Source organism: Abramis brama (assembly GCF_963993115.1).
Source record: "Abramis brama genome assembly, chromosome: 1".
In the NCBI taxonomy this organism is placed as follows: Eukaryota; Metazoa; Chordata; class Actinopteri; order Cypriniformes; family Leuciscidae; genus Abramis; species Abramis brama.
This window is the reverse complement of record NC_139963.1, coordinates 29,307,532-29,330,119: the sequence shown is the minus strand read 5'-3', so window position 1 is coordinate 29,330,119 and position 22,588 is coordinate 29,307,532. Positions and strand designations below refer to the sequence as shown.

General features: G+C 39.1%; 4 protein-coding genes across 5 annotated transcripts; 3 read left to right on the top strand and 1 right to left on the bottom strand.

The window, feature by feature from the left end:
* Positions 1 to 311: 311 nt before the first annotated feature.
* elob (elongin B) lies at positions 312 to 5,560 on the top strand. The gene is made up of 4 exons (XM_084127862.1): positions 312 to 425; positions 1,513 to 1,647; positions 3,947 to 4,055; positions 4,133 to 5,560. The coding sequence occupies exons 1-4, from the start codon at positions 423 to 425 to the stop codon at positions 4,243 to 4,245; spliced, it is 360 nt and encodes a 119-aa protein (XP_083983988.1). The 5' UTR covers positions 312 to 422; the 3' UTR covers positions 4,246 to 5,560.
* Positions 5,561 to 6,269: 709 nt separating this feature from the next.
* LOC311091755 (uncharacterized protein) lies at positions 6,270 to 9,889 on the top strand. Of its 2 annotated transcripts, XM_084127835.1 has the most exons (4): positions 6,427 to 6,539; positions 6,880 to 7,197; positions 7,656 to 7,896; positions 8,458 to 9,889. In XM_084127835.1, the coding sequence occupies exons 2-4, from the start codon at positions 6,880 to 6,882 to the stop codon at positions 9,177 to 9,179; spliced, it is 1,281 nt and encodes a 426-aa protein (XP_083983961.1). In that variant the 5' UTR covers positions 6,427 to 6,539; the 3' UTR covers positions 9,180 to 9,889. The 2 variants fall into 2 exon arrangements, with proteins under 2 accessions (XP_083983962.1, XP_083983961.1); XM_084127836.1 differs by having other exon boundaries at positions 6,270 to 7,197.
* Positions 9,834 to 12,339, bottom strand: LOC311091767 (uncharacterized protein). Its single transcript, XM_084127850.1, has 2 exons — positions 12,103 to 12,339; positions 9,834 to 10,743 (listed from the first exon to the last, which is right to left on the bottom strand). The coding sequence occupies exons 1-2, from the start codon at positions 12,194 to 12,196 to the stop codon at positions 10,109 to 10,111; spliced, it is 729 nt and encodes a 242-aa protein (XP_083983976.1). The 5' UTR covers positions 12,197 to 12,339; the 3' UTR covers positions 9,834 to 10,108.
* Positions 12,340 to 12,636: 297 nt separating this feature from the next.
* armc5 (armadillo repeat containing 5) lies at positions 12,637 to 22,367 on the top strand. The gene is made up of 8 exons (XM_084089429.1): positions 12,637 to 12,706; positions 13,040 to 13,595; positions 13,719 to 13,749; positions 15,295 to 15,405; positions 15,661 to 16,558; positions 17,259 to 18,064; positions 18,153 to 18,285; positions 20,513 to 22,367. Exons 2-8 carry the CDS (start codon positions 13,173 to 13,175, stop codon positions 21,747 to 21,749), a joined length of 3,639 nt encoding a protein of 1,212 aa, XP_083945555.1. The 5' UTR covers positions 12,637 to 12,706; positions 13,040 to 13,172; the 3' UTR covers positions 21,750 to 22,367.
* Positions 22,368 to 22,588: the final 221 nt, after the last annotated feature.

Sequence of the window (22,588 nt, the reverse complement as noted above, 5' to 3'; positions counted from 1 at the left end):
CAGTCCCAAGTACTTTCTAGAATGTACACTAAATAGCCAAAAGTAATATGATATCCTATTCGTATTAATACATTTGGCTATTCCAGTAATCCCAGTAAAATAAATGTTAATGCTACATCATACATTTCATACTAAAGCACGAATATTATATGCATTAAGATTTGTTCTCACTGGAATAGCCAAAAACAGTACACTAAATAGTTGGAAAATGTAAATGGTTTGTGCCTAAGCAACAAGTGTTAGTTCAAAATAAATGTAATGAGTTATGTGAGGCCACTAGAGCGCGACCGTCTCCGGGACAGAAAAGAGTTCACGCTGCTCGCGCAAAGACATCTGGGATTGTGGAGGACTGGCTCGAGCGCTTTGATTTCCGCAGTGCAGCGTGGGATAGTGGAAGAAGTCAGCGAAACAGCCGTAGAGAAATGGTGAGTGAGCAAGCAAATGAAAGCTAGATCAAATGTATTTATTCGTTTTGTCGTTTAAAAATGTAACTATAAATGTTTTAACCATACTAGCTGCTGGATGAAGTAGGCTAGCTTGTGTGAAGGTAGCCTTTTCACAGACCTCTTTGTTTCGCAATATTTTTAGCAGCCCGGCTAACGTTCCCTGCTAAATCCGCCCAATGTAACGTATTGTGTAACTTGGTAGTCTGACACTAAATTGCGCTCGACGACAGACATGGTCAGCCAATATGGAGAATCGATGTACAATCAGTTTTGTATTGTCTATTTGCTAAGCGCTGCGCAGTCCCTGTGGCCGAAACGGGGCTGCTAATCCCGGTGTTAATTTCGTGGTCCTGGTCCTGTCATTGATCATTCTGGGCTGTGCCTTTCAGATGGTCATCAAGAGATTTAATCTAGCCACATATACTGAAGTAGATGAACAGTAAAAGGATTTTCGAGAGCAGATTGGTTGCTACATGTTTCTAGCCTGCCGTCGTTACTAGCTCCAGTTTGCACGTCCATTTTTAAAAGATAACGTTAACTTGCGCCAGCCTGGCGTCAGCTGAATATATATATACTGCTACTTTGTTCAGCCGCTTCAACGTTAGTCTCACCGAGAATCCAGCTCTCCATAATGCTGGTTAGGGGTTTGCAGTAAACAAAACGCACAACACCGCGCTACATTTCCTAGGTGTTGCCAGTAACTAACGTTAAGTCAACAACAACTTAACACAACTGCAGCTGTCGGCGTTTCATGTGTGTGCTTTGTATTTGTGTAGTTGACATGTTTCAGCTGTTCACCATCTGCTTTTCTTTTCATTATTTAATAAGCCGCTTTAGGGTTAAAGATATATTGTCGTCAGTTGTTTGTTATTATGTAACGTTACCCGTTTCGATGTAAAATAATTGATGCTTCCCTATGTTTTGTGAAGGACAAGGAATGCTCCGTAAGGTTTTTGAGCCTTGAGTGGATACTGCGGACGGTTGAACAGTATAGAGTCACATATCTCAAAGATAAGTTGTAATAATGAGATGGGATTGAAAGTTGCTTGCTTTTCTTTCTCTTCAGGATGTCTTTTTGATGATCAGACGTCACAAGACAACCATCTTCACAGATGCTAAGGAGTCTACCACAGTCTACGAGCTGAAGCGGATTGTGGAGGGCATCCTAAAGCGAGCACCAGAGGATCAGAGGCTTTATAAGGTCAACAAAAAAGTTTTTAATATTATTATTCATTGATGTATGTCAAACCTTTTTATATTATTATTATTTTATTTTTTTAAAGGAATAGTACTTTTATTCAGCAAGGAGGCATTAAATTGATCAAAAGTGACATTTAATGTTACAAAAGATTTCCATTTCAAATAAATTGTTCTTTTGAACTTTCTAGTCATCAAAGAATCCTGAAAAAAATGTATCCTTGTTTCCACAAAAAAAAAAAAACACTAGGCAGCACAACTGTTTTCAGCATTGATAATAATTAGAAATATTTATTGAGCAGCAAATCGTCATATTAGAATGATTTGTGAAGGATCATGTGACACTGAAGACTGGAGTAATGATGCTAAAAATTCAGCTTTACCATCACAGGAATAAATTACATGTTAAAATACATAAAAACAGAGAAAACATTCCAATAATATTTTACAATATTATGGTTTAACTCTTATTTTTGATCAAATAACATTTTTGTTCCAAAAACATTAATAAACTCTTACTGACCCCAAACTTTTGAATGGTAGAGTGTGTAGCCAACTAATACCACAAACTATCACAGAATTAATAAAATCCATTGCTAATAATAGCTAAAACCCCGTAAGCTATATAAAATAAAATAAAAGCTCACAAATTTAAACAGGGTTTTATAAATGTGAGTGGCTGCTGTCTTTTTTTTTTTTCTTTTTTTTTTTACAAGATTAACAGAATCGAAAGTGAAAGACTTAAAGGTACACTATGTAACTTTTGGAGCCTTGCAGTTAATAAACAGAAGTAGCTCCAGCTACAATTCTTCCGCAAGACGCATGCAGTTTTATTTCTGTATATGACGAGTCATATGGGTACTGGGCTACTCCACAGCGCTTGTCGTCCCACCGGTCTAAAATAGTCAGAATATATAAACACGTACCATAGTGTTTCAGGACATAGGCGCTGATCCTCACGGAAAAATGAGAGATTCTCCATTCATTTTATCCAGTCAAAAAATCGTTTGAGATTCGGAAACCTCTCTGATTGGTGGATCTCATATCATGTCCCGGCGGGTCGTAATACACGCAACTCTACCGTTATATTTAGCGCTACAACATAAACTGACACAAAAAGCTTGTGATGATGATGATAAATTGTATTTTACATAATTAACTCAAATTATCAGGTATATTAGCGAGAGAGCAACTCGCAATAGCACTCATGAAAATAATGTTTTTGTTTGGTCGGTAATGTATTTGCTGTCCATTTGTTTCTCTTTGCGATGTACTAATAACTTTTGTGTAATGAATTCATAAAGCGCAGAAAAAGACATTTACTCTTGAAAGCTAACGCCAAGTATAATTAATTAATGAGCATGTAAAATGTTTTAAGGGGCATTTGTTGCGTACATGTATAGCCCCTTTCACACAGAGATTCCGGAAAATGCACAGAAAATGTGTCCCGGGATTTGCCCGGGATCGTTTGATTTCGGTTCATTCACACTGCCTGTGATTTTCCGGAAACTGTGAGTGCGTTCACACGCATCCCGTAAAGACACGTGACGTCAGGGTTGGACGTGTAATGTACACTAACGCATCGCGTGCTGTTCCACAAAGCTGGCGAACAACCTCACTTTCAGCGCGGATAGTAAGGAGCTCCCTGGTCTCTGCTTCATTAAAGTTTGCAGACATTTTTTCGTTCTTTCTTAGTTGATGACGAACACAAACTTTCTTCTAAGAGCAACAGAGTCGCGCGATGGCACGTGCGTCACCACTACGACACCCCCCTTACGGCATTGGTCCTGGCTTTTGTTCACACAGGGCGCGTTCGGGGACTGATCCCGGCAATGTTACTAGGTCCCCATCCCGGCATCAATCCCGGGACGTGTTTGCGTTCACACAGAAGGCACTCTAGCAATTTTACGGCAATTTCCCGAGATCAACGCGCTGTGAAAGGGGCACCTTGCGTAGCCCAGTTATCATTTGCTCATGGAAAAATAGGTGAATTAAGATGTTTATATTTGGTTGGTAATGCATTTGCACTTGTTACATAGTGTACCTTTGAATTAATTTGAACAGCATTTCCAAGAAAACGTGTTTTGTACATTGAACATTATAGAAAGGAAAAAACGAAGGCATATCTGGCAGCATGGGGAGAAAATGGCAACAACTGTACATGAATACAACAAACTAATAGTATTTCTTTCTTTCTTTTTGTTTTTAAATTGCATTTAATAGTAATCAGGAATTACCAATTTATCAATGACCTTTGAGTTGAAGTGGTGCACTTCAGTAAACGATCTGTCCGTGTCCCACAGGAGGACATGCTGCTTGAAGATAGTAAGACTCTTGGAGACTGTGGCTTCACAAACCAGACAGCCAGGCCTCAGGCTCCGGCCACAGTAGGGCTGGCTTTTCGCATCAGTGGTGAGTTCCCATTTCCAACACTTGCCTGTGGTATTTTGGTGATTCGGATTTGCTTACTGTGTCTGTTTTTATCACAGATGATGCTTTTGAGCCTCTAAGAATAGAGGCCTTCTCCAGCCCTCCTGAGCTTCCTGATGTCATGAAGCCTCAAGACTCGGGCAGCACCGCCAACGAACAAGCCGTGCAGTGAAGGAGGAACCGACGAGAAAAGGGGTTGGGGGGGAGGGGGGGTAAGGCAGAGGCAAAGAGTGTCCAAAACAGCGGACAAGCAAAACGTGTGTGTATTAAGATGGTGGTGTGTATCGAGTTACATAAAGAAGGGGGAAGCATGAGTGAGAGTGATCTTGTGTGATATTGTAACTTTGCTGAGAATTTGAACCGCTCTCCCTGTTACGCCTCACGTCCCATCAAGCACTAGCAGCTTACTCTCACTGTATCGTCGCAAACCCTTCCAATATTCAGTGTCTGCTCAGTGCTCATCTACTGGTTAATCCACCAATCGCACCCTTTTTGGCGCAGGCACATTTTGATTTGGTAATGTCTCCCTTCATTTCTGAATGAGTTGCTCATTTGTTAGTCACCCGTCAAAGGTGGTTAGATATCAGAGTGTTTAAACCTGTGCTCCTTATTTAATTCATGCAAATGTTATGTTTGGAGAGTTAAACAGTTTGTGCTTTTTCGTGTGTTATGATCTGTTAGGGCCGGGGTAGGGTTTGTGTAAGTGGTTGTGAGGTTTTACAAATGCCCACTTTACTGATCGCATTTACAGTACGCTGTTGTGTGTTAATGACTATTGATATTATAATTATTCTTATTTAGATCCTTCATAATTTTATTGGGGCGCTAAAGGCCATAGGCGTTTTATGTTACCAACTTAGTGTAAATGCACATGGAACTGACTGAACATCAGAATGGGCATGGATGCCATCAGGTTATACCTGCAGATTAATTCCCAGCACATGGTTATGGTGAATTCTGACATACAGTGGTTTCATTGTAAATACATTTTTCCACATACATTGTTGCTTCTTGAAGTGTTTTGCATTTCTTTACAATTTTGTGTTGGAGTTAGTGTCTGCTCGTTTTATTTTGAGTTTTTGTTTGGAAGCTTAAGTATTGACATTTAATTCCCTGATTTTGTATTTAAATCAAAGGGGAGTGTAAATGCTAGTGAGTTTTTTTTCTTCTTTTTTTTTTCTTTTGTGTGTGTGTGAGTGGCATTTTAAAATGGTGGAAAGAATCAACTAAAATGTAAAGATCAATAAGAATGAAGTTGGGCATAGTTGCTTGAACAAGTGAATGTTTTAAATTTAACACAAACACTGACATTGTGTTCATCCCAAAAAAAACAGACGCTCCTAATGTTTTTGCGAACTCACCTTTATCCTTCTCAGTGCTCTTGCAAAACAAAACAAAAACAAAAAATAGAAACTGAAAAGAAAATCATGCTGCAGTATCTGTAACTGCGTTTAAATGAATTAAAATCAGCCCTTTTCCACTCCTTGTTTAATGTTCAATGTCTGCTTATTGATAGTATTGTTTTATTTTTAATTTTTTTTATAACGTGCAGATATAATTGCAATATAACAAGTAAAGAAACAAAAGGCAAGGGGAAGAAAAATAACAAGAAATAATATTACAAGTAAATGACAAAAAATAGGAAATTGGAAGAAAAAAAAGTATTTTCCTTGGTTGTGTGTTTTCAGATACAAAGCGTTTTAAAGTACTGTTGAAATTTGTTGAGAAATGCATTCAATTGTGGGTTATGACTGGAGAATTGTCCTTTATGTAGGCTATGTGAAACGTATCCGAAAGAAGTCATACAAATACTAAACTCTTAAAATTTCTTTATATGTAGAAATTAAACCAAACAACACCTATTTCAAAAATAAAGACAACGGAAAGTTCACGTACATGCAAAAACTTCCCAAATACTTTTAAATAGCTCGGTGAATCAGTTGAACCGGTTCACAACACCTGAGCGATTCAGGCGTGCTCGGTTCCAGTGGTTTTCGTATTGTCTGATTCGTAATGAACCATAGTATATGAAATGTATGGAGGACTTGACTAACTTGATTGTGTGGCAATTTGATCAAAAAGCATATGGAATAGCGGTGGTTTATATATTAGGCTAAAATGTGTATTAAACATTCAGCTGAGAGATTCGTATTTATTATATCTAATAAACATGATCCTTAACAATAAAGAACATCACAATCATAGACCACGTTTGCGTCATGAGAGAAATGGATAGAATCTCCGACCACCAGTGTCAAATTCAGAATTTTGTTTTATGAACGTAGCTCATTCAAGATCAAGTAAAAAGAAAAATACCAAAGGGGATATCAAGTAGGACCAAACACCGTTGACTATGCGCATGCGCAGTAGATCCATCTGTTTAGCAGCAACGGAAGCTAATGGATATAGGATCGTCTGTTTTAAAGACCTTTCTGTTGAAATATCTTCCGCGTGTTTTGGTTTCAGGTTGTAATTTATCAAATTCTTACCACTAAGTAATTTAAGGATTTAGGTTTTAAGAATTTCAAAGTCGCATCTCTCTGTTAACTAAATCGCAAGTTAAGCTATCCTCCACTTCAGTTAATTTAACGTTACATTAATTCTGCACGGTGAAGGTAGCGCGCTAGTATCTGCATATCTAACTGGTTTTACCCTCATTATTGCTTAAACTTAGATATTTACTCCTGTTACTCAATTGAATCTGCTGTAATAGCAACGTTTAAGAGACAAACTTATTTGGCTAGGCTAGCTTTGACCGAAATCATCCGTTTTCTCCCACATTAATCCGATTACAACTTGCATCCAGATGGAGGCTCGTAAAAAGAAGGTGGCAGCCGCAGGACGGGTGATAATGGACGTCATCCAGGCTGAGTGGGAGCCACTGTCTCACTGGGAGCTTGACCAGCGACTAGATCGTGCCGTGGAAGAAATGATAGAGGCTGACCTGGTGGCCCAGGTTCAGGAGCAGTCAGCCTCTGTGTCCATGCAAGCCTCTCAACAGGAGGAGGATTCAGCGCCTCCTGATCAGGCGCAAACGGAGACTCCTCCTCGGCTGACAGAGTCTGTTTGCGCATTGCAGCGTTCACATATTACTGAAGCGATGGAGGCAAATCCTGCCATACAGGTAGGTCAAGTGTCTGATGCAATTTCATCATTATTATATATCACAGCAGTTGTAATGCTTCATTTCCATCAGTGGTCCCCAACCAGGGGGAACTCGCACAGCAACTTCCAAGGAGGCGTCAAGATGACTAGATGGATAAAATAAGCCAAAACAACTAAAATCAAGTTATTTCTTATTTTATTTATTTTTTTCATTGAAGAACCAGGATTTCTGAATATATATGGTAGCCTAATTGTAAAGAACTGGAAAAGTAATGCAAATTAATCAAGTATTTTAGCTCCATGGGTATTTTTTTAACAAGCTCTAAAATATGTTATCGGGTAGAATTGTGAGTTAAAACATTTTAATATCATTAATCCTTATTCTGTAAATCATTAACAACTGCAAAAATCATGGGGCCTTGGAATTTAAAAAAGGTTTCTTCTTTACATATTATGTTGTCTTGTTATTTCTTGCAGTATGTAACAAATTTTCTGCAAAGCTCCAACAAGAGCTACAGCAAGAACCGATTGTCTGGAAGAGCTCGACTGTCCCTGTCTCACACTGTCCTCCTGTCCCTCACCCTCCTGTCCAAACGCATCAGCTATCGCAGTGTGTCCTCTAGTTTCCACCTAGAGAAGGGAAATATTCACAGGATCTTCTTTTCTTTCTGTGATCAAGTGATTGCACAAAAGGATCGGCTCATTCAGTGGCCTACAGGTATGAGTTAATAAGAGTTGATGAGTTCATTTCAGAATCTACAGCTGTTTTCATGGCAAGATCAAATCTGTTTAAAAAAAGATACATGAATAGTAAATTATTTATAAATAAATTACATACAAAAGGATAACATTTATTTAGATTTTTTAGGGTAGTTCACACAGTGGCTTTTTACTTAATTTTAAATGAAAATACACAAAATACCATCCAGAAGCATTAATTCATCATGAACATAGTAGAAATAAAATATGAAAAACTTAAAGCTAGTTGCCAAGGCAGCATTTCTCATATTTGTTTAAGTTAAGTACTAGAATGTAAACTTGAAACATTTTTATTTATGATTCATACATTTTTTTTATGATGCATTTAGGGGGCAGAAAAAGGGATAAACATGACGAAGGGTAATGATTAAAATAATTAAATGCATAAATACATACTCATTAACACATGGCAATAGAACACTGAAAAGTACAAATATAGACAAAGTAGTAGTACTAAAAATCTGAATCTAAATATTTCAGGATCAGCAGGTTTACAGCTGTTTTCTGCTTCCCTGTGTAGGACAGGAGGCCCTACAGCATCTGCTTCCTTTCTCCAGCTGGCTGAGTCACAATGAGGGTCTGGAAGAGAGAGGTCTTCCTCAAGTCCTCGGGGTGCTGGGTGACACACGCATCCCCATCCGCCTTCCCGCTGGCAAACCGGACAGCGAGAGTGAGGCTCCGGAAGCCAAGAGACTCAAGAACGAACCGCATCCAGATTCATGGCTGAACTTGGAATTGGTCTGCAATGACAAGGGCCGCTTCATTTACTGCCACATCAGCAAGGGCTCAGAAAAAGGCAGAGGAAGTGCTTTAGCTGAAAGGCTTCAGCAACACCCCGAGATGGTGCCTCCAGGGACCTGCCTGATAGCCGGAGTTGGATACCCACTCACAGAACAAATACTCACTCCTTTTTCAACAGGTCGAAGCCCACAGGAAAACCTCTACAACAGATCTATGGGAACCCATTTAAGCCGATTCGACCAGGTTGTGGCGGACCTTAAAGAGCGATTCCAGAAATTGAGATATTTGGATATGGGGAACTACGATAGGGCAAAAGCTGTGGTTCTGACCGCTTGTATATTACACAATGTTTTTCTGGACATGGGGGACGTGACAAAGGGACTGGTAGAGAGAAGCACGGCGGAAGATGTGGAGGAGGTAAACGAAGATGCTGCTGGGGTGAAAATGAGGGAGACTGTAGTGAATCTTCTTTATAGTGCATTGGAATCGGGAACACAATAAGATTTTGACCTTATTGTCAAAATTTGCATATTTAAAGGGATAGTTCGTCCAAAAATACAATCTATCATAATTTACTCACCGTTATTTCATTCTAAACCTGTGACTTTAATTCATCATCAGAACACACATGAAGATATTTTTAATATTCTCTCTTAATTTTTGTCTATCCATGAAAAAAAAGTATATGCAACCATGCATCATATGTCCAAAGTAAATGAACCTAGCAGACTTCAAGTCTTCTGAAGTGACACGAGACATAACATCATTCATTTTAGGCTAACAAATAAAATAAATAAAAACCTAAACTAAATCTGTTCATCATAAAGTGATCTTGTTTCTTCAGAATATGTGGGATAAATCGCTAAATTCATATGGATTTCTTTTCTGATGTCTTTATAAACTTTTTGAACCATCAAATTTTTGGTTACCTGGAATTTCAATGGAGGGACGGAAATCTCTTTATTTGTGTTTTCAACGTGAACGAAAGTCTCATAAGTTTGGAATGACATGAGGGTTAGTAAATGACAGAATTTTCATTTTTGGGTGAACTAACCCTTTAAAGCTCTGATATAGACCTGCAAAATTTCATACTGGAAATATGTAAATATGTAATTAATGGATATTTGGTGGTTTAAAAAAAGGCTTGCAGAAACATTTTGATAAACACATGATGTATGATTTTTATTAAAACACATAAATACAATGTACAACTTGTCTTTACTTTTTTTTACATGAATGCAACAATTTAAACTGCTCTGTAATATTTTACAATTATTGGAGGAAAGGAAAACCAAGCACACTTGTAACAAGTTACTCTTCAATTCAAGTCACTAATTTCTCTGAAAAAGGTTCAACATATCAGGCATTTCTCTAAAAATAAAAATTTAATTGTTTATATGAAAAGACGAGAACAAAAACATGACTAATTCCTATTGCTGGGTAGAAGGGGTGCCCGACGCAACACACTCTTTGGGTATTTGCATGGAATTGTTCTGGGACAGACAAGTAATGGCCCGAGCCAGATTATTGATGGCCTCAATCTTCCTCTCTTCCAGAGCTTTCTGCTGAGCCCACATGTTCAGTTTCCTCTCCTGCAGCTCCAGGTACAACTGCAGCAAATCCTGAGGAGGCCTGGCGTTGGGTAACTGTGATGCTGTAGCTGTGGGTGTGGGCAGAATTGGGGTAAATCGTTTACTGGCTATGGCCTTGCCAAGTTTAGTGCCATTAAGCTTTGCCTTGCGCTGAGCCTCAACCTCCTCGTAGCTCCTTCCCAGCACTTCATGCATCTCCTTGAAGAACTCCCAGTGAACACTACTGGTTCCCAGTCTTTTGGCTCGCTCCGCATTTTTGCGGTACGTCGCTAGCATGTTTCTCCACTTCAGGTCACATTCGAAGGCTTTGACTGAAACATCTGTGCTTTCGTCGGCTCGTAGCTTTGCCGTCACCCTCTCGGCCACAGTCTCCCACAGCTTCTTCTTTTTGCACACAGGCTGGTCAAACTCTGGGTCCATGTCCAAACGAACGTGGACCAGATGCCATGTGGCTTGTATCGTCCACACAAACTCTGAATAAAACAAAATTTTTACAGTTATTTCAGAACAAGAATTTAACCAAATATTTAGGATTGGAAGGAAATGTAATTTTTTTTAAATTAATTTATTAAATGTACAAGGTTTCGACCCGAAGGTCTTCGTCTGGCAAACAACAAGTACACAGAAAGGTACACCTCATAATAACGTCCTAATAATTTGTTAACAACATGTATTCTTTACTTCAGTGAGCTCACTGTTTCTGTCTTAAATTAATACATTGTGTAAATTAATACATTGTTAGCTAACTGCATGATTTGTATATGTACATTTCTGAAATACATAACTTAGACAGTCACCTCTGATAACAGATCACTTTTAAATTGTAATGTAGACACATGCACCTTCTGTAAAGCTGCTTTGAAACGATATGTATTGTATTGTGAAAAGCGTTATACACATAAAAGTGAATTGAAATGTACAATTTATATCAGCATGAGCATCACACCTGAACTAGTAAATCAACTAATTACCCAATCATACAATAAGCGAAAAAAATTTTTTCCTGGTTTCACAGACAGTTCTTAGATTAAGCCAGGACTAGGCCTTAGTTCAATTAGGGCGTTTAAGTAGCTTTTTAAACGTGCCTTAGAAAAAAAAAAGAAGAAAAAAACACATTACTGGTGTGCATCTTGATACCAAACAATGGCACTGACATATGTTAAGATATGCCAGTGCAAATTTCTTTTAGTTAAAACAGCTCAAACATGCATTTTAGTCGGGGACTAGCTTAAGATTTGTCTGTGAAACTGGGGGAATAACTTTTTAATATTATAATATTATAAATAACAATGAACAGAAAAATAGACTACAAAATGTCACCAGTATACACAAAAAAATAGCAATTCACAAAAAAGGTTTGAGATCAAACTATGAATTAAGACCTTTTGGGGAAAGAGTATTCAATACATTTATCTGATCGAGCTTGTGCATAAAATAATTTTGAATAATTAAAGAATGAACCATTAAAAAAATGAGGATATATCACAATCAATGTTCAGTAAAAATGAGGACATATCACAATATGTGTGATAAAATAAAGCATATATACATATATAATTTTATTAAATGTACCATTATTGCATGTTAAGAGATTTTTATTCATATCACAAAAATTATACATTATAATATTACATTTAAAATGTTCTAGAAAACGAGGTTGTTAGTTTAAAACATACCATAATAAATCTATTGTTTTGAAGGTCTGAAACTCTCCTAAGTAACTTAAACTTGCGTGAGGGCCAATCAGTCTCTCCATCAGGCTCACCGTGTCCTCCTCGCTGTGGCGATGCACAGACTGCACACTACTTCATTGACTGACTTACATATCTCACCTGCTTTCGACTTTTCGCTCTCCAAAGTCGTAACCGTAGTTGTTAAATCCTCCACCTCAATGGCGTCTGTGACAATTGACTCAATGACCTCCATGTTGCATTTATTTGTATTTATATCTTCAAACGTTATGGCGACTAACCGTGGATTTTAACAACTCCAGCGATGAGTTTTTTTCGAGCGTCGACAACAGCGATGATAATAACAACGACCTCGTTTGCGCTGGACAGGGTGTTGTTGTATTTTTTCCGGAAATGAACATTGCGTGTGATGCAGGATTTGTGGGAAATGCATGCTATTGTTTTTACAAGTCTTTCTCCCGCAAGCTAGAACGTCAAAACGCACGGCCTCTTTTGTTCCTTTTTTAAAAAAAACTAGTATCTGCATTTATGAATTTATACCGTTTTTATTTTTCCGTTATCTCAAGTATTATAAAAAAGACATTTATTGAGATGTTCTGAAACTACAACTCCCATATGCTTTGAAGAGGTCGAATCTGCAAATGCCCCTCCCTTTCTGAAAACCCTCCTGTTTGTCGCTCTGCTAAAAGATGGCGCCTGTGCAAATCTGAGGAGATTGCGCTTTGTAGCGCGTAGGAAACTTGACGTGAGTAAGATGAACAGTTAACGAAGCCTTCTCACTCTTCATCGAAACATCAAAATACACCCAAATAGATTACTCTCAGGCAGCACTGTCAATGTTTTTTATTTTTATTTTGTGGCCTACCACCCACTGTAGGCCGTTATGAAATATATCGCACGGTTAAAAGACTTCTTTTCCCAGAAGTCATTGCTTTGGGCTTGCTTTGATTGGTGAACATGGTAGTTGTAGTTTTCAAATGTTTGTTTCTCTGTTGATGAAATGTTCTGGTCATAGAATCATTTTGTGTTAGTTTCTGTGTTCTTTTAGTTAATTTTTATTTTTATTTTTTTATTCTAGAAATGTGTTTGGCATTGTAGCAAACTTATTTAAAGCCACTCAAATATTTTACCTTAAATATTGAGAAGATTAAATAATTAAGTTTCAAAAGAGGGGTGGCGGTGGGGAGGTGGTTCTGGACTCCTGGTTCATCATGTCTACATCCTCAGAACAAGGAATTAAACTAAATTCAAAAAGTTTAAACGGCATCTCTGAGGCAGCCGCCACTCTCCCAGAATCCTCTCTGACATGGTGTTTGGCTCAGCTGTCCAAAACAAGCACATTAGCAGACAGTCCCAGCAGTGGACTAACAGGAGCTGACAATAAGTTCATCACTGGAGGAGACAAAGCCAGGGATGCAGACAAGAGACTCAGAGCTGGTCAATGGAGGGCACTGGTGGCCATTCGGACACAGCACATCAAGGGAGGTGGCGGCAGGATAGCCCGCTACCAATCACGAGGAGGACTCCCTCCTTTGTTGGATCTCCTTAAGCGACCAGAAAGCTCCAGAAAGTTTCTGGACCTGGCACTTAGCATACTGGCCAACTGCTGCACTGAAAAAGGGACACGGGTAGAAGTAAGAAACATGCTGACATTGACAGATTTTTGCACTAATGTTTAAAGCATGCATTTATTTTATTTACTGATTTTATTTTTGTTTAATGTTTTCTGATTAATGTTTTTTTTATTCTTCTTATAGGTAAGAAAGCTTGATGGCGTATCTGTTGTTGGTAAGTCACTCAAAGGCTTCTTAAAGATCAGTTCTGTTAATTTGTTAAACTACATCTCTAAAATTATTATTATTTTTTTTTGTGCCCTGTTACACACTACCATCTGACAAGATTTTCCACTCATATTTTTTTATATATTCAGGGGGAACATATGTGTTGGTGAAATCCCTCAGGAACATTAACTTCTTAAAGTGGCCATAAAATCAAAATGTACATTTTTTTTTTGTTTTTTTGTTTCAGTCAGTGTTTATTATAAAAGATTTATCTGTGCACATCATTATTTATTTATTTAAATTCACTTGCCCTCGTAATCTTTAAAGGGGTCATATAATGCTTTTTAATGTTTTCCTTTTCTTTTAGTGTGTAATGTAAGACCTGCAAAGTTACAAAGCTCATAGTCTCCCACAAAGCGATTTATATCCATCTAACAGAGAACACTGATCCAGACCTGCCTAAAACGCCTCAGTCGAAGTCCGGATATTACTTCCTCAAACGTCCACGTCACAATGTGAAATGATAGCATAATGCCCGCCCAAAGGCTTGCACTAAGAAAGAAGGCGAGGTTTCAGCTAATTGTTATCATGTCGTGGAGACGCTGTGTGTTTAGATGAGAAAGCAAAACCGCATTCAGAGGTTAATCAGAGTTTAAGATTAATTCATAAAGCTGTTTCTTAGCAGTATAACCCAAAAGTTTGCTTGTGCACAGCACATTTTAGCACACAATACCGGCTATATACAAAGACTACTTACCACTGTGAAACATTCTGCTCCAGTTGTGCTTGCAAAGTTGGTTCTGATCGGTCAGCTTGATCATCTGCATTTTCAGAATCCAACTCGGACTGATACGGTAAAACCGACAACATTGTTAATAACTGTTTGTTTGCAAATGCTTTAGAAGCCTTGGAAGCTGAAGCTCGCGATTATGGTATGGGGCGTTACACTTCTGACACACGCTTGAGGTGTCACAACGCAGTGGGTCAGCTGGCCAATCAGATCACTCTGAGCTTTGTAGAAATCAGCGTGTTTCAGACAGATGGGGAATAGAGGAGCTGCAATAATGTGTTTTTTGAAAGTATGTTAACCTATTCTGTTTCACCCGTTAATCAAAATAATGAACTTTTATAATAGCAGCATATGAACTCTTTAATCGATCCAATCAATTCCCAATGGACAGAATCAAATGCCACAAAGCTGTTTCACTCAGATATATAACACAATAGAAAATACATTATTAATATGATATTATTAAAAAGTTCTTCAAAAAAACATCAAAAAATGGTTCTTTTAAGAACCTTTCACTAAAAGGTTCTTTGGGGAACTCAAAATTATTTTAGAGAGGGAAATATTGCATTAAAATGCTGCTCCTTTGCATAAAACTTTACTTTTCTCATCGTAATTGTGTCACTGGACACGCCCAAGTCCTGTTGCCAGGGGTCACTCTCTCTCATGTCATGTGACTTCAGGTCGCTTTGTTTCTGTAGATCACTGTCATTGTGAGTGTACTTTTTTTTTTGTGGTCTGCTCACTCATGTTTCATTGTTGTAGTGGATGTTCTCAAGAGGAATGTCTCTGTGGAGACGTTGCAAAATCGAGCAGCACGAGCTCTGGGAAATCTCGCCATGGACCCGGAGGGTTCTGCTGAGGTCCACTCTACAGGTTAGTCCCAGAATCTAAGAGTTTATACGAATATAATTGTAAAAAAAAAAATATATACACATATAAAATTATACACAAACAGCTTCTTTCAAGCTAAGCCAAATGTTCTTTCTCATGTGTGCATTAATGTTTCCTGTGTACGTGCAACAGAGCATGCATGGTTTTTAACTGTTATTTCTTAGAACTGTTTCCAAGAACTTCTCTGAGCCATATAATCATTATATTTCTGTCTCTCTCTCTCTCTCTCTCTCTTAGGTGGTGTTCCACTTCTTCTGCTCTGCCTGTCTCTCTCTCCACCTCCATCCTCTCCCTCTTCACTTCCTCCAACCCCTGAACTCTGCGCTCCTAAGGTGGAATGTCTCCAATCTGCTGCCCGGGCGCTCATCTACCTTGCTGACACGCCGGCAAACCGACTCTTGCTGCTTTCACAAGGGGCTCTTCCATCTCTTGCTTTGTTCATTGCTCCAGAGTACCCTTTAGGCCTGAGACGAGCTTCTCTTCGTGCCCTTCATGAGCTCACCAGAAGTTGCAGTGCGGAGTGCGCCAGGGAGATTTCCAGGTCTGGTGCGTTGACTCAGCTGGGAGTCCTCGCCTCAGGAGAATGTGGTCGGCCTTTGGAAGAGCTAGCTTTGAAGATTCTGGCTAACTTGTGCTCTCAAGGCTGCCTGAGGCCACTGGTCGGTTCACTGGGAGTCATTCAGAAGTTCGCAGAGGAGGTGAAGAAGGATCCTCTGAAATCGGGTGTGTTCTTCAAGGCCCTGTGCCTGTGCTGCAGAGAGGCTGTGAACAGGGCTAAAATAAAGGAGAGCGGGGGACTGGAGGTGCTGATCAGCTTTTTATCCACCCATCAAAACCATCCGCTCACTCGTTTCGCCTTCCTAGCTTGTGTGGACTTCGTCTACGATGAGTCGGCTCTTGAACAGCTGCAGGAGCTTGGGTTGGTGCCGCTGCTGATCAAACGGTTGGTGGAGCTTGCTCAAGGAGAAGAACTGACCGCAGGAAAGATGGACACCAGCCTGTCTTCTAGCTTTCCATGCTCTGAACTGATGACCACGTGTTTTGACTCGTTTGACTTCTCAGCCCTTGAAGGGAACAAGAAGGAAGATGTGAGTAAAGACCAGACGTCAGGATCCTCCAGCTTCCTCAGCCTCAGGTCAGTTCTTCATAACTTTACCAAAAGCAGAGAGCACAAAATCATGGATGTAATAATGATGAAAGTTTTGCGCAAATAAAAAAATGCCCTTCATACCTCATTTTCCTATGTGGCATTAAAAGCGTATGATCATCACTGTGATCATCAAACATTTTTGTCAGTGATTTCATTGACTAGATGACCAAAATCAGTGAGTGCAAAATCATGGATGCAATGTTGATTGAAATTTTACACATGAACATCCCAATCATACCATATTTTGACGAATCTCGGACAAATTTTTCAGTTAATATAAGTTTTTTTTTTTTTTGAATAAAATGGCATCTTATTTTAGTCTACAAAATTGTTAAATGAATATATTTTAGTTGATGAGAGGGCACAATCTTTTTATATATTCTAGATTCTAGCATTTTTCTTCTTCAAAAACTTTGTTAGTGGATTGTTATTATCTTGCCATATTATTAACAAAATTGTAGTTTAAAAGTGTTAGTTTAAAATAAGAAGTCATGTTCAAGTCATGTTGACAAAATCATGGAGTACAAAATGATTGAAGCAATTTTGCAACCATATAATTTTTACACTTGGCAGTTTGACCCTAAGTGATATGATAAATGTCTGTTATTCACATTGATATATGTGTTATATGAAATGTATAGCTTGTATGTTGCGCAGTTTCATCTGTGTGTTTTCCTTCCTCCAGGTCTTGGCTGGTATCTGAGGGTCTGATCTCGTCTGAGGGTGAGCTGACTGAATCTCCTACTGGATCTGATGTCTTTGGTGGAAGCCCTCAATCCTCCGTCTCATCGTCAACACTTACACCTTGCTCCGAGCTCTCCCAAACCCCGACCTTGCGTCCGCCCCACTTCTCTCCCTCCACCCGCTCTAAACCAGTCCGACTGTCTTCATCCTCCTCCGCCTCCACTCCAGTATCTCCACGAAACATACCGGGGTCGCCTTCCTCTTTACAGCCCTCCTGTACCTCCACCCCTCAATCTGAGCAACAGTCTTCAGTGACAAAACCTTCCATCACCCCCTCATCTCCCCTCCAAATCTCCTCCCCCCCCAGAAAGAGACTCCGTGCGTCTTCGACCTCTTCTGCATCCTCCTCTTGCTATGGTGTGGTCGCCCTGGAGAGCCCCCCTGTGATGTCAAAAACCCCAGTCTACCATCACCCATATCACCCTGAGGCCTGGGCTCCAGAATCCCCCATTTTTCTGCTCCTGTCACGCTTCTCCCATGCCTCAGACCCCAGCACAGCGCTCATCAACACAAACGTTTTCTCCGGGCTGTTGTACTACCTCACCCAGCACCATGACCCCAGCGGGCGGTGCTTTCGGATGCTAGGGCGGCTCAGCTGCAACCCAAACTGCTTGCAGGCTTTGGTTAGAACTGGAGCCGTGGCTCTGATCAGACAAAGACTGTGTGTGAGAGGAGAGGAGATCGGGGGATGCAACGGAGGAATAGACAGACAATCAGAAAAAGTCAGAGGCAAAATCACACAACTAGGTTTGAGACTTTTTAATATAGAGTATTGATGCATATTATATTTAAGACTGCTGTTCATTTAAGGCTAATATGTTTTCTGGCTCCGCAGGTTTGTGTCTGCTCAGTAACCTGAGGGTTCAGAGTGAGTCTGGATTCGGCTCTGGAGTTCTTACACATATCATGCTGTCAGGCTCCGAATCTGACAAGCTGTACTGTGTCCTTTCTCTGCCTCTGATTAACAGGTATGATTTATTGCCTTTCAGGATTTTTTAATCCTTTTATAGTCTAATGTATGTGGGTCAATAACAAATAGATGTGTCAGCAATTAAGAAAATTAAAAACTCTTAAAAATCTAGGTTAGAACTAGGGATGTCAATTTACACAAACTCCCATGATCGATTGTCATTTAAATTAACGGTCAATTAATCGTTAGCTTAAATACTGCAATATGTGTCTACCGCAGTGGCATAAAGCCTACAGAATGACAGGTTGTGCAAATGCTGCTCAGAACGACATGTTCCTCACCAAATTAATGAGAAGGGTTTTTAGTCTAAATAAAGGGCTAGTAGGATTGTAAAATTAGTCGATTTCATCGATAATTTATTAAATTACTTATTTAACAATCAAATATAACGTCTAATACAACGTGTAACCAACGCCGCCTCAGATGCATGTTATTCAGAATGTGTAACTGTGCTCTTCCTTGAACAACACACTGAAACAGGCACCTAAACCCAGAGAATTCATAACATTTTATAACAATATTGTTCTCTTTATAATGTTATATAATATGACAGTCCCAATCATAGTTTAGTCATGCATTTCTGTTTGAGCTGCGTGCGCTGAAGCTGAAGATGATCACCGGCACACCATTTAAACAGCGTTAATTCTTAAAGGAACACTCCACCGTTTTTTGAAATGGGGCTTATTCATCTTCTTTCCTACATTTAGATAGGTGGGCAAATGCATTTTTGTCTCAGTGCATGCATTGTTTTAGTTTGACAGGGTCGGCGCTAGCTTAGCTTAGCATAATGAATGGAATCCTTTGTTGCCAGCTAGCATGTCCTGAGTAAAAGTGATATATAAAAAAAAACAAAAAAAACACCTAATTACTTCTTGTGGCCTGCGTATTCACAATGAGTACAAATAGCGATGCAGATTAACACTAGGTGATTTCCTAGGCAGATATTGACTTATATATTAAGGACTATATTAGGGGGAAGCACAGGCGAAGCACTGCTACTTGGGCGTGATATCTCTGCGCCCAAGTATCAGTGCTTCACCTGTGCTTCCCCCTAATATAGTCCCAAGTCAATATCTGCATAGGAAATCGCCTAGTGTTAATCTGCATCGCTATTTGTACTTGTTGTGAATACGCAGGCCACAAGAAGTAATTAGGTGGGTTTTTTTTTTTTTATATATCACTTTTACTCAGGACATGCTAGCTGGCAACAAAGGATTCCATTCATTATGCTAAGCTAAGGTAGCGCCGACCCTGTCAAACTAAAACAATGCATGCACTGAGAAAAAAATGCATTTGCCCACCTATCTAAATGTAGGAAAGAAGGTGAATAAGCCCTATTTCAAAAAACGGTGGAGTGTTCCTTTAACCAAGTGCATCCTATATGAGAGAAATCAGACAAAATAAACAATATTACAACTTACATTTCCACACAACAAAAGGCTGCGAATGCACACGCAAACGTAGTCATGAAGGTATAGCTTCATTATTTTTAAGAAAATAATCATTGTAATCAGTATTAAAAACAAAACATTTTATATATATTTTTCAATTTAAAACTTTTTTTTTTACACAGATATCATGAATTATAGAGTGTAACAGTGCCCAGCCACATTTACAGTGGCCTTGGTACCGGAAGTATTTTTCCCATAGGAATTTAAAAGAACCTTTGTTAATGATTTATAAGCTTTAAACCAAACTGCTAAAAGGTGCATCAAAACATTACAGACTTTCATTTGAAGCATTAGAAAGTTAGACAAAACTACAAGACTGTGTACTTAACAGCTTTAATGAGGGAAAGAACTTCATGAAGCACCATGAATTACAGTCAAAATAACAACAATTGAGAAATATTGATTTAAAGATGTTGACTATGTAGATAGAAAAAATATATTTTATGTTTATTGTATGTATAGGTGTACTGACAACTGACAACTGAGTCATTCGTCATGCTTCATAAGCTAAAGGTTCTTTTGGTGTGATTTTCTAGTTTGGTTTCTCTGATCGGTAGACAAATCTTGGCGTAATATTTGGTAACAAGGAATTCAATTGTTGAACTATTATTTAAAAAAGAAAAATTGACATTTTAACTGAATTTTGAATACCAAATTTTAATACAGAAATTAAAAACCTGCTCATCATGGGAAGAGGTGTATGAATTTTATTTTGTATCTTTACATCCTTGACCCATGTTGTTAATTTGACAACCTCCTTTTTTCCTTTTTCAGCAACAGAGTTCTTTTGAAGAAGCTGTTGCTGGATAGTGGTGGGCTGGCTGCAGCTCTTGAACTGATTGGCTGTAACAGTGATGACGAAAATGAAGATGGACAGTCTGACAAATGTAGGACATTTCTTGCCGGCTGGTTGCATCCTCTTGAGCAAGTGTCCTCTTTGAGATTTAAATTCCTGTACGTCTCTCTTCTGATTGGCTGCCTCTCCAATCTGCTGTCAGTTTCCAAGGAGGACGGAAAGAATTGTAACGTAGATTCCAGAATGGAAACAACCCAAGTTCTAGATAAGTCCCAACCGCAACAGAGCCAATCATGCCCCTACCTAAAAGCAACTCATGATATATCTTTCCTTCTTGATGATGGAACCCTTCTCCTAGCCAATCATAAGGCTGTCACTGGGGAAGAGGAAGCCAATGACGTTGGGTCTGAATATTTCAGAGCCCTTTTGATGGGAGGGTTTGGGGAGGCACAGAAAGCTGAAGGTGAAGCCATCCGGATCAAGGATGTAAACAGTGGGATGCTCTTACCAGTTCTCCACTACCTGCACGGATGTCGTTTGACAGATGGAAACAAAGACCACACGTCAAAGCAAGAGACAAATTGTCTTGTTTTGGCCTCTCTAGTCTCTGGTGGGCTGGGTAGACCACAGGACGAGTTTGAATCATGCTTGGCAGAAGAGAAGGAATTCCAGAAAACCCCATTTGCTGAAATGATGAGTGGGGCTTGTAGGTTTTTAGTACCTGGTTTACAAAGGGCAGCTGAGGACCTGTGTGTTGGTCTTCTCTATTCTGTCCTAAGAAGCCTGAGCAAACGTTGCTGTTCAAATGATAACACTACAACGACCAGCGGAATGGATGTGGGCTCAGTCTGCAAGGGCCCTGAAGGATCACCACATTTGGCTAAAACTGAAGTGTCAAAGTGTTTCAAACAAGATTCTAAACCCTCTCAGAGTTCCAAACAGGTTCCATCGTCATCATATTCTTCAGACAGTGACACTAAGGGAACTTGGCTGAGGTCTCTGTTGCCACAAGTGTACTGGTTCTCACAGCGCTACTCTTACCTGCGACTGGGCCAGGCCTGTCTAGCTATACTGCTGCGACCTCAGGGGCTCCATTCTGCACCCATTCACCCCTCTCTGTCTGTCGATTGCTTCCTGCGCTTGGCGCGAGAGGCGGACTGCGCCAAAGGGCTGAGGCAGGACATCTTAAGCCTCATCAAAACAGCCCTCAGCTAAAGGGGACACAGTAGTGTATAGAGAATTGAATGTAATAAATTGTGTACACAAATTTAGTAGCTGCTTTAATGCACACACAACATACAGAAAGGGATTGGGAAATACTGGATTTTTGGGGCATTTGGGTAAAAGTAAAAATGTGTTAAATTTTAGTTAGCAAGTAGCTATCAAGATATTTTGAAAAATATTTAGAACATTCTAATTCCTAATATTTTCGTCCTCACTTTTTTTTTCTTCCCCAGACATGTTTGTATATGGAGTAGAATGACCAACTTTTTTTTATTTAGAAGTTGTTTTTTGTTTTTGCATTTTATCTTATTTTGCCAAAAAGGGTTTAATGCTGATACCACATTCATCATGGTGCATCCAGATATAGTACGTGATTTTGTACAGTATGTTATGTGAATAAGATGTCATAGAGAGAGAGCCGTTTATGTTTGCTATATTTTTTTCTTTTTGTATATGGCACTGTATAATTCATTTATAGAAATCTAGATTATATATGATGTTTGTTGGAATGCTATCTTTTTTTTCTGTATATATGAGAAATTGAATCGTGGAAATGGCCAAATGTTGGTGAAGGCAGAGGATGGTTCTCAATAAATGAGCTCTGCATTATTGTTGTCTACAATGTCTTCTTCAAGAATTTAAATCTGATTCATTTGGATTTTGAGCAATTTTTTCAGGTTTTTTTTTTTTTTTTTCAGTCCCAGACTTTATTTGGGCTGTCTGTGTAGCTTCTCCTTAGCAGCATTGTGTAAAACGTTTTGGAAACAAATAAAAGATAGCTGTAATGACAAATCTGATAGCAATTTTAAAGGAATCTAACTGAAATACTT